Source organism: Knufia obscura (genome assembly GCF_036327395.1).
Source record: "Knufia obscura strain CCFEE 5817 isolate CBS 148926 chromosome Unknown scaffold_15, whole genome shotgun sequence".
NCBI classification, from domain to species: Eukaryota; Fungi; Ascomycota; class Eurotiomycetes; order Chaetothyriales; family Trichomeriaceae; genus Knufia; species Knufia obscura.
In genome coordinates this window covers 203,783-218,936 of record NW_027042701.1, presented here as the reverse complement: position 1 = coordinate 218,936, position 15,154 = coordinate 203,783, and the positions used below count along the sequence as shown (strand labels likewise).

General features: G+C 51.4%; 6 protein-coding genes across 6 annotated transcripts; 4 read left to right on the top strand and 2 right to left on the bottom strand.

Annotated features, from left to right (window-relative positions):
* Window positions 1-247: 247 nt before the first annotated feature.
* On the bottom strand, window positions 248-943 carry PMZ80_009901 (uncharacterized protein; the record flags this gene model as incomplete). Its single annotated transcript, XM_064878294.1, has 1 exon — window positions 248-943. The coding sequence occupies one exon, from the start codon at window positions 941-943 to the stop codon at window positions 248-250; it is 696 nt and encodes a 231-aa protein (XP_064725862.1).
* Window positions 944-4,409: 3,466 nt separating this feature from the next.
* PMZ80_009900 (uncharacterized protein) lies at window positions 4,410-5,339 on the top strand (the record flags this gene model as incomplete). Its single annotated transcript, XM_064878293.1, has 1 exon — window positions 4,410-5,339. The coding sequence occupies one exon, from the start codon at window positions 4,410-4,412 to the stop codon at window positions 5,337-5,339; it is 930 nt and encodes a 309-aa protein (XP_064725861.1).
* A 615-nt stretch (window positions 5,340-5,954) lies between these two features.
* On the bottom strand, window positions 5,955-7,406 carry SER2 (Phosphoserine phosphatase; the record flags this gene model as incomplete). Its single annotated transcript, XM_064878292.1, has 1 exon — window positions 5,955-7,406. One exon carries the CDS (start codon window positions 7,404-7,406, stop codon window positions 5,955-5,957), a length of 1,452 nt encoding a protein of 483 aa, XP_064725860.1.
* Window positions 7,407-8,765: 1,359 nt separating this feature from the next.
* On the top strand, window positions 8,766-9,692 carry MET16 (3'-phosphoadenylsulfate reductase; the record flags this gene model as incomplete). Its single annotated transcript, XM_064878291.1, has 1 exon — window positions 8,766-9,692. The coding sequence occupies one exon, from the start codon at window positions 8,766-8,768 to the stop codon at window positions 9,690-9,692; it is 927 nt and encodes a 308-aa protein (XP_064725859.1).
* Window positions 9,693-10,501: 809 nt separating this feature from the next.
* MET3 (Sulfate adenylyltransferase) lies at window positions 10,502-12,226 on the top strand (the record flags this gene model as incomplete). The annotated part of the gene is made up of 1 exon (XM_064878290.1): window positions 10,502-12,226. The coding sequence occupies one exon, from the start codon at window positions 10,502-10,504 to the stop codon at window positions 12,224-12,226; it is 1,725 nt and encodes a 574-aa protein (XP_064725858.1).
* A 442-nt stretch (window positions 12,227-12,668) lies between these two features.
* Window positions 12,669-14,192, top strand: RPN5 (proteasome regulatory particle subunit; the record flags this gene model as incomplete). The annotated part of the gene is made up of 2 exons (XM_064878289.1): window positions 12,669-13,049; window positions 13,098-14,192. 2 exons carry the CDS (start codon window positions 12,669-12,671, stop codon window positions 14,190-14,192), a joined length of 1,476 nt encoding a protein of 491 aa, XP_064725857.1.
* Window positions 14,193-15,154: the final 962 nt, after the last annotated feature.

Genomic DNA, 15,154 nt, shown 5'->3' with positions numbered 1-15,154 from the left:
CGGGTCTGATCGGTGGGGTTTATCGATCACGTGAATAGGCATATTGAAGCGGCAGAAGGAATGAACTTTTAAGGAGAATCGTGATTTGGCGACAAATGTACATATGCAAATCGTACATTCGTCAAAACATGTCATGAAGTTATGCTATGTACAGGCGTGCATGCACAACGTCGAAAGAAAAGGTAGATCCAAAGAATCGAAAATTGAAGTGCTGCTAAGACGGATGCCACTGGTGCTGTTCTTCAGTCTACCAGTTCATCCACGATGATGTCGCAGTGCCAGTTGGCAGTGCTGTACCAGTGGAAGTGGCTCTTGTAGTGGTCAGAAACCCGCTCGAGGCACCTGCATGTCCAGCATCAGTACCATTTCCTGCTGGGAAGGTTGGTAGGGCACCGGTTGGCACTACTGCGTCAGCCACGCCAGTAGGAGTGACGGTCACAGTATGGTCGATCACGATCGTGGTGGTTGACACAGCCATACCGCAGTCCCCTGAGCCAGCACCCGAGCCAGCACCCGAGCCTGATCCTGAGCCTGAACCTGAACCAGAGCCTGAGCCGGTGCCGGAGCCTGAGCCAGTGTTGCCCCCAACATCTTCGCCATTACCCACCCCCGTTCCAGAGTGACCTTGGCTGACGCCCGTAGGTGTCGCAAATCCGTTGCTTGCGTCCATGACTGGAGTACCGGCGCCACCGTTGTTGCCCTGCGAGCCGGAGCCCGCCGTAGGTGTAGCAAGGCCATTGCTTGCATCCATAACTGGAGTACCGGCGCCACCGTTGTTTCCGTTCGAACCAGAGCCCGAACCGGTCTCCTCAGGGTACACGGTGATTGTGAGCGTGGTTGTTGAGGTTGAAGTGATTGTTGTTGTTCCCTTGTCAGCACCACCAGATGGAGCAGCAGTGACATGGCCATTGAAGTCAGTTGGGACAGATCCTGACGCAGTCATGGTGACTGTGTAGGTGATAGTGCTTGTAAGCTGGATCGTAGATGTGATGACCGTAGTAGACTCGCCAATCTGGCTGGTGATGGTCATAGTGCTGTCAAATACAGATGTTGAAACACCCGTGCTAGTCGAGGTAGCTGGGGCAGAAGTGATGTTGACGTTCAGTCCACCACTTGGAAGAACTGCTGTAGAGCTGGTCTCGCTCGTCCACACGGACCACGTGTGGTTACTGCCGGCGGAAGAGGTGCTGATGCTAGTATCAGCAGTGGTCGAGTTCGCAGTTGCGACTGAAGTGCTAGTAGTGGCTGCGCTGGACGTTGTCGGCACGGATGTAGTGCTAGAGCCGGAGTCGACGATAGTAGAGTTGCTTGTCGCGATCGAACTCGTAGTGGCAACATGAGAGGAAGTGGCGCTTGATGTTTCCGACGATCGGGTCGAGTCGAAGACTGTGGATGAAGAGGCTCCAGCCGAAGATGTGGTTTTCCAGGCCGACCAAGTGTGGTTGCCGGCGGTAGTAGAGCTTACCAGGTCGGAAGTAGAGCTTACAGAGGCGGAAGTAGAGCTTCCGATATCGACAGAAGTGGAACTTCCAGAGTCGACGGTGGTAGAGCCCGTTGTCACGACTGATGTCGTAGAGGCAATACCAGTTGTAGAGGACAAGTCCAGCGGAGTAGACGAGGATGCTTGGCTTGAGGTTGTACTGTTGGCAAACTCAGAGGTAGTAGTGGTAATGTAGCTGGACGACGAAAGTGTCGAATCCAGAACAGTTGAGGATGAAGCCACTGCAGTGGTAGTAGTCGCCTCGCTGCTTGAAGCGGTCGTTGTAATCACAACAATCTCAGAAGTGGTGGTTGTGGCGCTGGATGAGAGCGTGGAATCGAGAACTGACGAAGAGGAAGCCTCAGTCGTGGTCGTGGTGGCCTCTGTGGTTGCAACAGTGGTTTCTGACGAGCTGGTAGATTCGACTGGAGTAGTCGTCGTCTCCACAGCCGACGTTGTGGTTTCAGCGGTAGTGCTTGCTACATCAGAGCTCGTGCTTGACCATTGACCCCAGGTGTTCCTCTTCTGCTCTCTGAGCGGCTTGGCTGAGGACAAAGCCAAGGAGGCTGCCAGCACTGCGAGGGTTTTGAATTGCATCTTTGCTATCGTGAATGCTGTTCAAATATTTTTCGTTTCGTTTCGTCTTGTGATCTATCACAGGTACCGGACCGGAAAGATCGTATAGCGTTTCAATTCGCGTCTTTTCAAAAGAGCGTGTCTAAAGGAATGACTTGCAAAAAAGCGAGGGGACTGGATCTACCAAATCGTAGCACCAACGAGCAAAGGAATGACTGAAGAGACGGAGTAAGAGAGAGATCGCGAAGCACACCTACCTTTCTCTTTAATAAGTCAACGATGAAGTCCTTGTCCCCCATGCGACAATCCTAAGATTACGGGATCGTGCAGTTGTCGGAGCATGGATATCAAAGCCAACCATGATTCAGAGTAAATGGCAGGAGTATGGCATGGATGCCAGATTATTGGCCCATTGGTTCTGTAGATGGTGCGACACAGTGGACAGGAAAGAGACAGGGGCGCTTGCTTTGGATATCCTAGCATTGCCAAAGGACGCTACCGTGCCCACACCGCTCCAATCTTGAAGGTTCCGAGGTTCTGCGGCCTGCCGATTGGACGTTGCAACCCCACCGCGACCCCTGGCAGTGACAAGGTCAACCTCCCCTTTTGACTTGGCGATCTTACAGATATGCAGTGGTTGATGACCAGCATGCGCTATGCGCATGCGCGGCAGTGATGCGAACTCGATAGACTTCCTTTAGATTAACCCTTCTTCTAATGCGCCTTAGAAGCTCTTTAAAGACGACGCGCCGCAAAACACGACATTGCAAGTATACTTTCCTCTCAACGGACATGACAAAGACTGCATTCCTCACCGCAACATGCTCGTAAGGTCGCTTAGATTGTAAGTGCTGCGCTCTTCCGAGACACTGAACTAGTTATGATCTGAACAAGTTGTCCGAATCTCATAAAGAACTGCCACAACCAGGATTGCGGCTCGGCGCTTCTTCCTACGAAGATTAGGCTCGTCAAGCTCGTCTCAACCCTGGGGACAGGTAGCATTTTGCCTAGAAACAGCCTCCAAACGGTTAGACCCGTCACCGTACTGCAGGGCACGCAAATTTGTTTTCGCGAGACATCTCACATATGACCGGGTCCAGAACATGACAATCGAAGCATCAGCAATAGCCGAGAAAACCGGATCGAACGTCGCATGCTGCTTTCATGACATGGTAAAGCGGCCCTTTTAGCCCACACAACGGATGAAGTCCACTTTTTCAGGATAGTCAACGCACCTCACGTCTGTCCCTTTGCTCCGATTTCTCGACTCTCCTGAAATTGCAGACGGTACCTTTTTCGTGAGAAGGGTATGTGATGGCATGAAGAGTCTATCGTTCTATACGAGTGCCGTGCTCACGGCCACCGCACAGGGACACTATCTCTTACGCCTTTGCGCAAGCGATACAGCGAATTGATTGCGGAGAGAGAGAGCGAAGATTTTTGGCGAACTATCCAGTCCTTAAGTTCGATACCAGATACTTTAGCCAGCTACATAAGCATCAACAATCACTTATGGTACGGAGCTCTTGCCGGACATACAATTCGGCCGTTTGCTGTTCGCTTGAGTTGCCAGGTAAGCGGACAGTAAGCGGTCAATTTGAATGTCCACCGGGAGACGGAGGAGAGTGGAAGTCTACATTCCGGACAACCGTGAATTGGTCGGTCGCTGGCGGGAATCTCGAGGCTCGTCCGCGCTCTGCTATGGTCTGGTCATGGATTCAGGCGTGTTTACAACGGCAAAATCATGCATATAAGACCGGTCCTGCGTAAGCTGTCGGCGACGGAGCTGGGTTCGTGGACGCATCGACATCGTTTAGGCTGACCCTTGTCTTCTGATCGCAATAGTGGTGGCTCGCACCTCCCGGAAAGTCAATGTTGCCGCTGTACCTACTAGATTTGTGCTTGGAGCAGCCATCTGGATTTTCCACCCGGAGGTTCGCTTCGAATACGTATTCAACAATAATTGTGAGGTCCACGAAACTGCTGACTGCTCTGCAATTTGTAACAGGAACGCCCGACTCCACTGGTAGATCTCGGCAACCGTGGCGCCGAGACTGCACACTAGGACCTTAGACACAGCCGTAAAGTGCGAGGCAAGCGAGGCTCCTCCAGCGGGCAAGCTGAGTGGAGAGAACCTATCGAGCAAGTCGTGAGGCAGTCGCCGATAACAAGATTCGAAGCAGTTGTGCCTTGGGACGCCTCGTCTGGTCGCGATTCGTTCACTCCAACTCACCTCACAGTAAACACACGTGCAGGATCGATGAAGCAGTGCCTCCCCGCAGCCCGGCTCAAACAACTATCCTCCCAAGTGATTCAAAGCAGCAGCAGCATCCGCTCAGCGCCGGCGCGAACGATGTCCTCATCGGCAGACCTCAACGAGCTCCGCGACCTAAAATCTAACATCAAAGATTCCCTACGCACATTCGCCGCCGACTCATCCACGACCTTCTCGATCGTTCACACCGTCGCCTCGGCATCTCCCACCAATAGCACGCCAAGCCCGTCATCCCCTATCCCCGGACTGAAAACACTCTACGTCCTAGACAGCTCCTTCAACCCACCCACATTCGCGCACCTGACTTTAATACAAAAAGCGCTAGCGAACGACAAAGGCGCCCGACCATGCAGAGTATGCCTGCTACTCGCGACAGAGAACGCAGATAAGAAGCCTAAACCCGCTAGCTTTGAGGACCGACTTGTACTAATGAGTATGATGGCGCGGAGTCTACGCGCTTCGCTTCGTGATCATGATCAGGAAGCGGAGGAACTGGCGGTTGATGTCGCGGTTACGAAGAAGCCGTTCTTCATGGATAAGGCGCAGTCTATCGATGATGCTGGGGTGTATGGGGGTGCACAGCAGGTTCATGTTACGGGGTGGGATACAATTATACGGATCTTCAATTCTAAGTATTACCCGAAGGACCAGAAGTTACGGGTGTTGGATCCGTTTCTGTCGAAGCATAGACTACGGGTGTGTTATAGGGTTGGTGGGGATGGTTCGGGTGGTGGGGATGTCAGTCGGGAAGAACAGGAAGCGTATGTGGAAGCTGTTGGGGATGGGAGTAGGGAGGAAGAGGGCATGAAGAGTGAGTGGCGGAAGATGATTGAGCTTGTGGATGATGCCGAGAGTGTCAAGGGGGTGAGTAGTACCGATAGTCGTAAGGCGGCGCAGGAGGGGAGGAAGGAAGATCTTGCGAAGCTTGTTGGTGAGAGGGTTGCTGAGTATGTGATTAGTGAAAAGCTGTATGCTGAGCCTGGCGCTGTGAAAAAGAGCTACGATTGAGGTGGTATTTTAACTCTTATAGACCTGTCTTAAGCCTTCAAGGAAGTCGTTATTGTTTGGGGTTCCAGGAGGACAGCAATCGTTATCAAGGTACGCAAGGTTTGTGCGCAACAAAATATCCACACTTGCGCTATTCCGAAGGCACTAGGAGTAAGTTCAAGAGCTCTCTTTCCGACACGGACCTGTCTTACATGTAAGCCAAGGTAGGCCCAGGCATCGTGTACAAAAGCATCGTCACATACGAGTTGAGACACACGACGCACACTCAAGACCCACACATGACTCTATGGCATCAAAGGTGCAGTCCATAAGTTCTACTACGACCCTTCAATATTGTATGTTTCGACTCAAGACTTGCATGAAGATCGAGGACCGGTCTGCTAACTGCTAAAGGGGTATCTCTGTCGTTCATTGTTCATGTTCTCGTCTATCATATCATCATGTGAGTGATTCGACCATCGAATGCTCCATGTAACGGCAAAGAGCTTGGAAAGCCTCTGACCAGGTGCTGATTACGCTGCGGCCTAGACCACAAAGCTGAAGGCAAAGCCACATGGTTCCTGCCTATTTCCTGCGCGCAAATGCTTTGACAATAACTTTGGTATGGCGATCTGTTTAGTCCGCAAGGAGCTCTTGGACCTCGGCTTCTGTGAAGCCTAAAAGATACACCAGGTCAAGCATACTCTTGCCTACATTCAGTCGGGCAGGTGCCTCCATCTGGACCTTCGCTTTGGCTTTCCAGGCTACACCCAGCCCTGCAGTCTTGAGCATCGGAAGATCATTCGCACCATCCCCAACAGCCATTGTTTGCGCAAGTGGTATACCTCTACCTTTTGCAAGACTCATCAGCAGCATCTGCTTATGCTCCGCATTCACAATGGGCTTGTCGGGGTCGAGTTCGCCTGTTAATGTCTTCGTCTCCGGATCGGAAATGAGGTGGTTCGCAAACGCATAGTCTAGACCTAGCTCTCCAGCCAGCCAATCGGCCAGTGGCTGGAAACCTCCAGATAGCACAGCGAGGGTGAAGCCTAACCTCTTCAGGCATTTGCATAGTTCTCGCGCGCCCGGTGTAATTGTGATCTTTGGTCTGAGCCGTTCGAAGACATCCGCAGGAACACCTTTCAGCAGAGCGACTCTTGCTTTCAGACTAGCAGAGAAGTCGAGCTCGCCGTTCATAGCGCGCTCAGTAATGGCCGCGACCTCATCTTTCACGCCAATGAACGCGGCTATCTCGTCTATAACTTCTTGCTGAATGAGTGTGCTGTCCATGTCGAAGACGCAAAAGCGTTTGTGGCGTCTGTATATAGAGGATGGCTGGAGTATGACCTCGCAGTTCCACTCGCGCTCGAACTTATAGATGCTTTCGTGTTTGGAGAGGAGGTAAGACGGGAGGTATTCTGGGTTTGGCGGCGGTGAGAAGGTGACTTCCATGATGCGTGGTTTTGTGGTGTCTGGAGCTAGACATCGATGGGTCGAGATCAGGCGGCGTTGGTCTGGCGCATTGTGTATGAGAAGGCTGTCGAGAGTCGCAAGGAAATGCGTGAGGCACAGCTGGGAGATGTAGGGCCCGTAGATGTGATCTAGTGGCTCAGGCTCTGGGGGAGGAGGCTCAAGGGGATAGTCCGAGATAATACTGGTTGGTGCCAAACCTTCAGCGATCGAGGGCGCTGGAATGGTGTCGCTGGGCTTCGAGTGGGGTGATTGGTCTGGATGCGGGTGTGGATGCCGCGGGTGTGCCGCGTTGTAGTAAAGCGTGGCTACCAATCTCGGAGCCGTCTCATCATCTTGTATGCAATTCGTGTGCGAGAGAGTATGTACTGATGCGACATCCTCTGGTATAGGTGAAGGAGCAATGGCACCGACAATACTCCTTCTCGAGGCCAAGGAGACATTTGAGACAGCATTACTGCTCATTGCCGCCGGCTGTTCCATTATGCCATCGATACTGGTTGCAGGTCCCGTCTGCGTCCGGTATTCGAGGTGATCATCGAGGTAGGATGGGCTGCGGACGAGGGACCCCTTAGCAAAACTCGGCCGTTGCGACTTTGGGGATGCAGAGCCATCCATGCTGCTGCTGTAATACGGTTCAAGGCTACTGGTCTGTCGCGAGTGGTTGCTGTGTCAGCACAGACCTGTGTTTGAAGTCGCGATTTTGGCATTGGAAGGTAGAACCGAACCTCAGCCAGTGGTGAGGGACTCGGAGGGATCGACAGGGACAATGATGTTCCGCATCGCGTCATCCCGCAGAGCTTTCAGGCACATCTTTAGCGAAGCACGTGTCTCTCATCGATACTGATCAAAATGCGATTTGACAGAGGCTCATGGGAAGACCTTGGGCTGTCTTCTCGTCTTCAACAGAATGACTGTGGTCAATACACGGAATCGTCTCCTTTAACAGAGAGCGTACTTGACTTGAAGCGCAAGGTATCGTTTGACAGTCCGTTGACGTTGGCTGCATTGGAAGCTGGCCGAGCATATTTAAGTTGCACTGGTATATTTATTCGCACGTTGCTCATCTGAACCTGGTCATTACGGCTTCGGGCCGACGCCTGCGCTGATGAAGATGTGCATATGTGCAGGACAATGGGCTCAGCGTCGTGCCATATGATCTGGACTCGTCACTCGCAAAAATATCAATTCTCGTTCCAAAGAACTTCCATGTCATGTCAGGCTCTGGTATTCAATCTACTACTACTAGCGAGCTCAATCTGATTGAGCATACGTCATTCATGCTTGAGGCATTAGTAATTCAAGATCATCCGATCGCGAGAACAGAAAAAGTTTGTCCGTGCATAACTGCGATACTCTAGCCTGCGGCGGAAGCACTCAGATTCTTTTTCGCCTCAACGTGACGCTTCTTGGGGCATGATAGCAGAGTACGAGTAGAGCATACTGTGGAATTTTACCAGGGAAGGAGGCAAGCTACCCAAACGGCTGTCAATCTTGGTTGCTCTAGGAGCAGCACGGTCATGCTAGAAGTTGTGCCTTGATGCCGTTCAAAGAATCGTGCATCACAGCTGAGATCACAGCATGAGGTGGAAGCGGGACCCAGTATTTCCTGCTCCTGATCAATGAAAATTGCCGTGGGCACGTCTTATGCTACCGTATCCCTCCGGAAAAGGTTTAGCGTCAGATTGCGTGATTGACCAGTACGCAAATTTGTAAGGAGAAATATTTCAGCGTTCTGGAAGGGCTTGCTCCAGATGTTCTCAACCGCAGAAACGTTTGACTGGCTGGGGCCGTTCGAGGCTGTTGAGCACGCAATTCCTGTCCATGATGATGCTGATTTGTAAACCGACTGAAGGTAGGTATTCTTCTTCCAGCTTCCTGTAATATTGCTCTATCCTGTATATACACACCATCTTCAGCATTGTTGGCCACCTCCACGTTTCATTGACCTCATTGATATCTCGCATAACTATCGCCATGTCCAGATCATCTTCTCCGGAAAGTGCAGCATTTCGAAGCTCGCCAATAGATTCGGGCTATGCATCTGTTAGCAGCGACGACGAACAACAAGAAGTAGTCATGTTCACCAAGAAGCACCTTCAGTTTCTCAACCGACAATTGCAGTTCCTCGAGCCTCAGGATGTACTGCGGTGGTGTATCACCTCTCTGCCTCAGCTATACCAGACAACAGCTTTTGGCTTGACAGGTCTTGTTACACTCGACATGCTGTCCAAGCTCAAGATCCCAAGACCGCAGATGGTTGACCTGATATTCATTGATACTCTGCATCATTTCGAAGAAACTCTTGCCCTAGTGGACCAGATTCGAGAAAGATATCCCTTGGTCAATGTCCACGTGACCAAGCCTGCGGGTGTCAGCACAGCAGACGAATTCGCACACAAGTATGGCGAAAAGTTGTGGGAGACCGATGACAGCCGATATGATTACCTTGTCAAGGTCGAACCTGCCGAACGGGCATACCGGGAACTCAACGTGAACGCCGTGTTGACGGGTCGAAGGAGAAGCCAGGGCGGCAAGAGGGGAGACCTTCCAATCATTGAAGTCGATGAAGCTGGCCTGATCAAGATCAACCCTCTTGCAAACTGGACATTCCAGCAAGTCAAGCAATACATAACCGACAACAATGTGCCATACAACGCACTTCTCGATCGAGGGTACAAGAGTGTTGGTGACTGGCACTCGACGCAGCCTGTCGCCGAGGGTGAAGATGAGCGATCCGGTCGGTGGAAGGGCCAGCAGAAAACAGAATGTGGCATCCACAACCCACGATCCAAGTATGCTCAGTTTCTCTTGGAGCAAGAAAAGAAGCGGGAAAGAGAAGCCTTGCAAGAAGCGCTGCACAAAGCTTCTCAGGCTGAACCTGCATCACCTTCCTCTTCCTAAAAGTATGTCCTAGGTCTTATCAAGCATAGCGACGGCGTTTCATGGGTCCGATCGGTGTCGACGCGTCGACAAGGGTTCGATTATTGTGGCTTGCATGCTAGCAGTCTGGCATAGATATTGCATTAGATATCCGGCGGAGCGGTCAGCATTTGTTTGCGATGTGTAACATAACGAAGATAGCACGAGAATTCGATGCAGAAGCTCGAATCATGAACTGAGCATGAGGTGAACGAACACGGTTTGATGAAAGTGTTGTCCCCTTTCAAAGTTGTGCATTCGCTTCCTGTTGTGCAATGGCCGGTGTGATGAACGTCTTATCGTCGTTGCACCTATGTAAGCTGCGCCAAGGAAAGAGGGGTGCCGAGCGCGCGACGGTGTGTGCTGCTGCATCCTTCTCGTATCCCTAGCTTCATTTTCAACAATCGTTGCACGTACTTCTTTCAGATCCTTTCCACAACAAGGTTCTCCTCAAGTGCAGGACCTTCGGAACTGTATCTGCAAGGCACAGGTACTGTTTCCAAACAGATACGGGTTCGGGGTGGGTCCCCGTAGAGAACTCACGGAGCCCGCATGCTAACCTTCCTACACTCTTAATGGCTGTTAGGACTCCAGGACAATTGCGACATACGATGCTACCCATGCCAGACTATTTTTTCTGCTCGTTCATACCGTCTATATTGATCTAGCTTGCTCTTGACAGTTGTATTTGCATTCCACATCGGGCCGTCGCTCTCCCTCATATTCAAACCACAGCGTTCGCTGCAGAGAATCTTCCTTCTATTCTCTGCACTTATTCTTGATCAGCAAATATGGCTAACCCCCCACATGGAGGCATACTTAAGGATCTGCTGGCTCGAGATGCCCCCAGGCATGACGAGCTTCAGAAGGAGTCCGAGACGCTGCCCGCTATTGTTCTCAATGAACGACAGCTATGTGATCTCGAACTCATCCTCAACGGCGGTTTCTCCCCGCTCGAGGGCTTCATGAACGAGCAGGACTACAACGGAGTTGTTGCGGATCTCAGACTCAAGAGCGGTGCTCTGTTCTCTATGCCAATCTGCCTCGATATCTCTCCCAAGCAGGTGCAGGCTCTTGGTCTGAAGTCTGGGGGCCGGGTAACTCTGCGAGATTTCAGAGACGACCGAAACCTTGCTATCCTTACCATTGACGACATCTACAAGCCAGACAAACAGAAGGAAGCGAAAGAGGTCTTTGGCGGTGACCCAGAACACCCTGCTATCAAATATCTCATGAAGCAGACACAAGAGATGTACATAGGGGGTAAAGTCGAGGCGGTTAATAGGCTTAACCACTACGACTATGTTGCCCTACGATACACACCAGCAGAGCTGCGAACACACTTTGACAAGTTGGGCTGGACTAAGGTTGTGGCTTTCCAGACCAGAAACCCTATGCACAGAGCTCACAGAGAGCTGACTGTCAGAGCCGCAAGAGATCGCCAGGCAAATGTGCTCATCCATCCCGTGGTGGGTTTGACTAAGCCTGGTGACATCGACCACTTCACTCGAGTCCGAGTCTATGAGGCATTGATGCCTCGATACCCGAACGGCATGGCTGTGTTGGGTCTGCTCGGCCTCGCCATGCGTATGGGTGGTCCCCGAGAGGCCATCTGGCATGCTATCATTCGAAAGAACCACGGCGCAACTCATTTCATTGTTGGACGTGACCACGCAGGCCCAGGCAAGAACAGCAAGGGTGTCGACTTCTACGGACCATATGACGCACAGACAGCCATTGAGAAATACAGAGAAGAGCTCGGCATCGACGTGGTCGAGTTCCAACAGATGACATACCTCCCCGATTCTGACGAGTATCAGCCAAAGGACACAGTGGCACAGGGCACCAAGACACTTGATATCTCCGGCACCGAGCTCCGAAGACGTCTGAAAACAGGCGCACCCATCCCAGAATGGTTCTCCTACCCCGAAGTTGTCAAGGTGTTGCGAGAGTCGAACCCTCCCCGATACAGCCAGGGCTTCACAATCTTCCTGACCGGTCTATGGAACTCAGGCAAGGACGCCATTGCACGTGCCCTGCAAGTGACGCTCAACCAGCAAGGTGGCCGATCAGTCTCGCTGCTTCTTGGTGAGACGGTTCGATCAGAGCTGTCAGCCGAGCTCGGCTTCACTCGTGAAGACCGGGACACCAACATTGCCAGAATCGCATTTGTGGCTTCTGAGCTTACGAAGGCCGGCGCTGCAGTGATTGCGGCTCCCATTGCACCGTTCGATCAAGCAAGAAAGGACGCCCGACACATTGTTGAGCAATACGGCACCTTCATCCTCGTGCATGTTGCTACAAGCGTAGAATATGCGGAGAAGACTGACAAACGAGGCATCTACCAGAGGGCGCGTGAAGGGAAGATCAAGAACTTCACTGGCGTTGATGATCCATATGAGAAGCCAGCTGACGCTGACTTGACAGTTGATGCAGAGAAACAGTCCGTCAGATCGATTGTGCACCAGATCATTCTGATGTTGGAGGCTGGTGGCTACCTTGAGGCTGCTACTTAGGTTGGACATTAATGAGTTATGAGGACCATACTATTTTGATAGATTGGCAGAGGATATACGGGCTTATGGATAGGGGTAGGGTAGACAAGCATACAGATACGTGAATGACTAGATGATAGCATGATTTCCGAAACAAGTACGACGAGCAGGGCCTGCCGTTTCATCTTAAGTATAGTTTGGACACCTGAGGCAGCAGCAGCAGCAGGTACGAGCCTGATGACGAAGACTCCACCGCGGTTTCCGTTCGCCGCAGATGCAATGCGCAATGCTGTTCCTGCCTCGCATGCGGTGGTCTACAGTCCATGATCACGTTTAATTCAAGACAACACCCTGCACCACCTCTTCTTCAAGTGTAGCTAGCAAGCGCCTTGTCTGTAATCAAGTCTTTTGCCTCGACATTATAAGCACCGAACCACTCTCACTAAGCGAGAAGACATTCAAGATGGCGGACAATCCTCTCTTCAAGCCAGAGAAGGACTTTACGAAGGATGCCGACAAGATCATTCCCGAAGCAGAGTCGTTAGCAAAGAAAGACTTGCAACAGGCTGTAGAGAAACTCACATCACTCGAAAAGCAGACTCGACAGTCATCAGATCTTGCCACGACTTCAAGGATATTGATTGCTATTGTTACGATATGCAAGGACGCTGGAGACTGGAGTTACATGAATGAGCAGGTGCTCCTGTTATCGAAGAAGCATGGTCAACTCAAGCAGGCCATCACGAAGATGGTCCAGACTGTCTTTGGCTTCCTAGATGAGACACCCAGCACCGAAGTCAAGCTATCGGTCATTGAGACTCTACGGACGGTGACAGAAGGCAAGGTATGACAATCTGGACAACATTCTCAAATGTGCTGCTAATAGGTACAGATCTTCGTCGAAGTTGAACGAGCACGAGTCACCAGAGTCCTTTCAGATATCAAGAAGTCGCAGGGCGATGTAACTGCTGCACGGGATATATTATGCGAACTTCAAGTCGAGACATTCGGATCGATGACGAGACGGGAAAAGACAGAATTTATACTGGAACAGGTGGCACTCTGCATAGAGAGCGAGGACTGGACGCAGGCCGGCATCCTGAGCAGAAAGATCAGCACCCGATACTTTGCACGAAAGCCGAAGAAGACACCAGAGCAGTTGGAGAAAGAGAAGAAGGAGCGAGAGGAGGCTGAAAAGAAGAGAGGTCCGGATGAAGCACCTCCCGAGAAAGAAGACGATGTTACCGACCTCAAGCTGCGATACTACGAACAACAAATCACCCTTGCAAAGCACGAAGATAAATACCTCGAAGTCTGCAAGAATTACAGACAAGTTCTGGATACAGAATCTGTTGAGAACAACCCGGAACAGCTGCGGGCGGTCCTCCAGCGGGTCATCTACTTCATCCTCCTGGCGCCTTACGATAATGAGCAATCTGATCTTCTACACCGGATCAAGCAGGACACCCGAAATGAGGATGTGCCGAAGGATCAAGCCCTGCTGAAACAATTTACTATCAATGAGCTGATGCGCTGGCCAATGGTCGAGGAACGTTTTGGCAAGCACCTGTGCAGTACCGACATCTTCGACAAGACTCCGAACTCGAAAGACCCCAAAGCAAACACTCGTTATGAGGCTCTAAGACACCGGGTCATTGAACATAACGTTCGTGTTGTGGCGAAGTACTATACGCGAATCACATTCACCAGACTTTGTGAGCTGCTCGACCTGTCAGAAGAGGAGACGGAGAAATACATCAGTGACCTCGTCACCAAGAAGACTGTCTATGCCAGGATCGACAGACCTGCTAGAGTTGTCAACTTCGAGGTCAAGAGAGGTCCAGATGAGGTTCTGGATGAGTGGTCGAGCAGCATGCGAGGATTGCTGCAGTTGTTAGAGAGAGTTGGTCACTTGATGCAGCGAGAAGAGATGATGGCGAGGATACAGCCTGGTGAGAAGAAGGAAGCCGGCAAAGCAAAAGCGTGAATTTGAGACGCATCCGATGATACGGCCAACCATTACGATTACGATTCTGGTTGGACGTCAATGTCTGTCGGTATGATGTTCCGCACGGGCGTTTGGCGCACCTGCAAGCACGGCCACTTTTTAAGCTACGGCCGTCAATGAAGCTCAATTCGACCTTTGCCGACTTGTATCACAGCACTCTGATTGCCCTGATAGAGTGTCTCTTCCGAACATGGCTGATAGCCGCCCAAGGAATGCTATAACGGACAACTACGTGTCGTTGCTTAAGCTCACCATTATCACATTTCAATATCTCTCACTACTCCTACGAGCGAGACTGATATTGTTCGGATACAAGCTACGATCACTAACGAAATCTTAGTCCTGCGAGCGTTCACACACTGGTCTTGCTGCAGCCTTTGGTGAGAAAGATTTGATTGCTATAGTTGTGGATCGGACTGGGAAGTACAAGAATGCACTGTGACAAGGTGAAGCTGGTGTACTGAGCTGATGATACTGGACAGGGAGACGCATATTGCACCTTGATGAGTCCATCGAAGATACGGAGGGAGGCTGGCCGGCGGTGGGTCAGGAGTGCGTGGCGGCATAGGTGTACAATCATGTGTCTGACCACGCTTACGTCTACAGCAAATGAAGTACTCGACAACACTTTCTGCAGGCAGGTGCAGCCTGACTTCAGCGATTAACACATTGTTCCCATCAAGATGCATCACGGTCCTGCCTTGCTTCGTTGTACGGTGCGATCTTGCGCTAACCCAAATTAGGCTAACCGGTGGGAGGCGTGGTTCCTGCCAAGCTGCCTTGCAATCTGAAACATCATGAAGTCTCATCTACGCGCTTGTCTGTTACATGCGCAACAACCAATGACAGCAATTACCGCCGGAGACATACTCTTGACTGGTATCGAATGCGTCAAGCCTGATACATCCGCAGCATAAACATGCTTGATTGGCATCGGACGC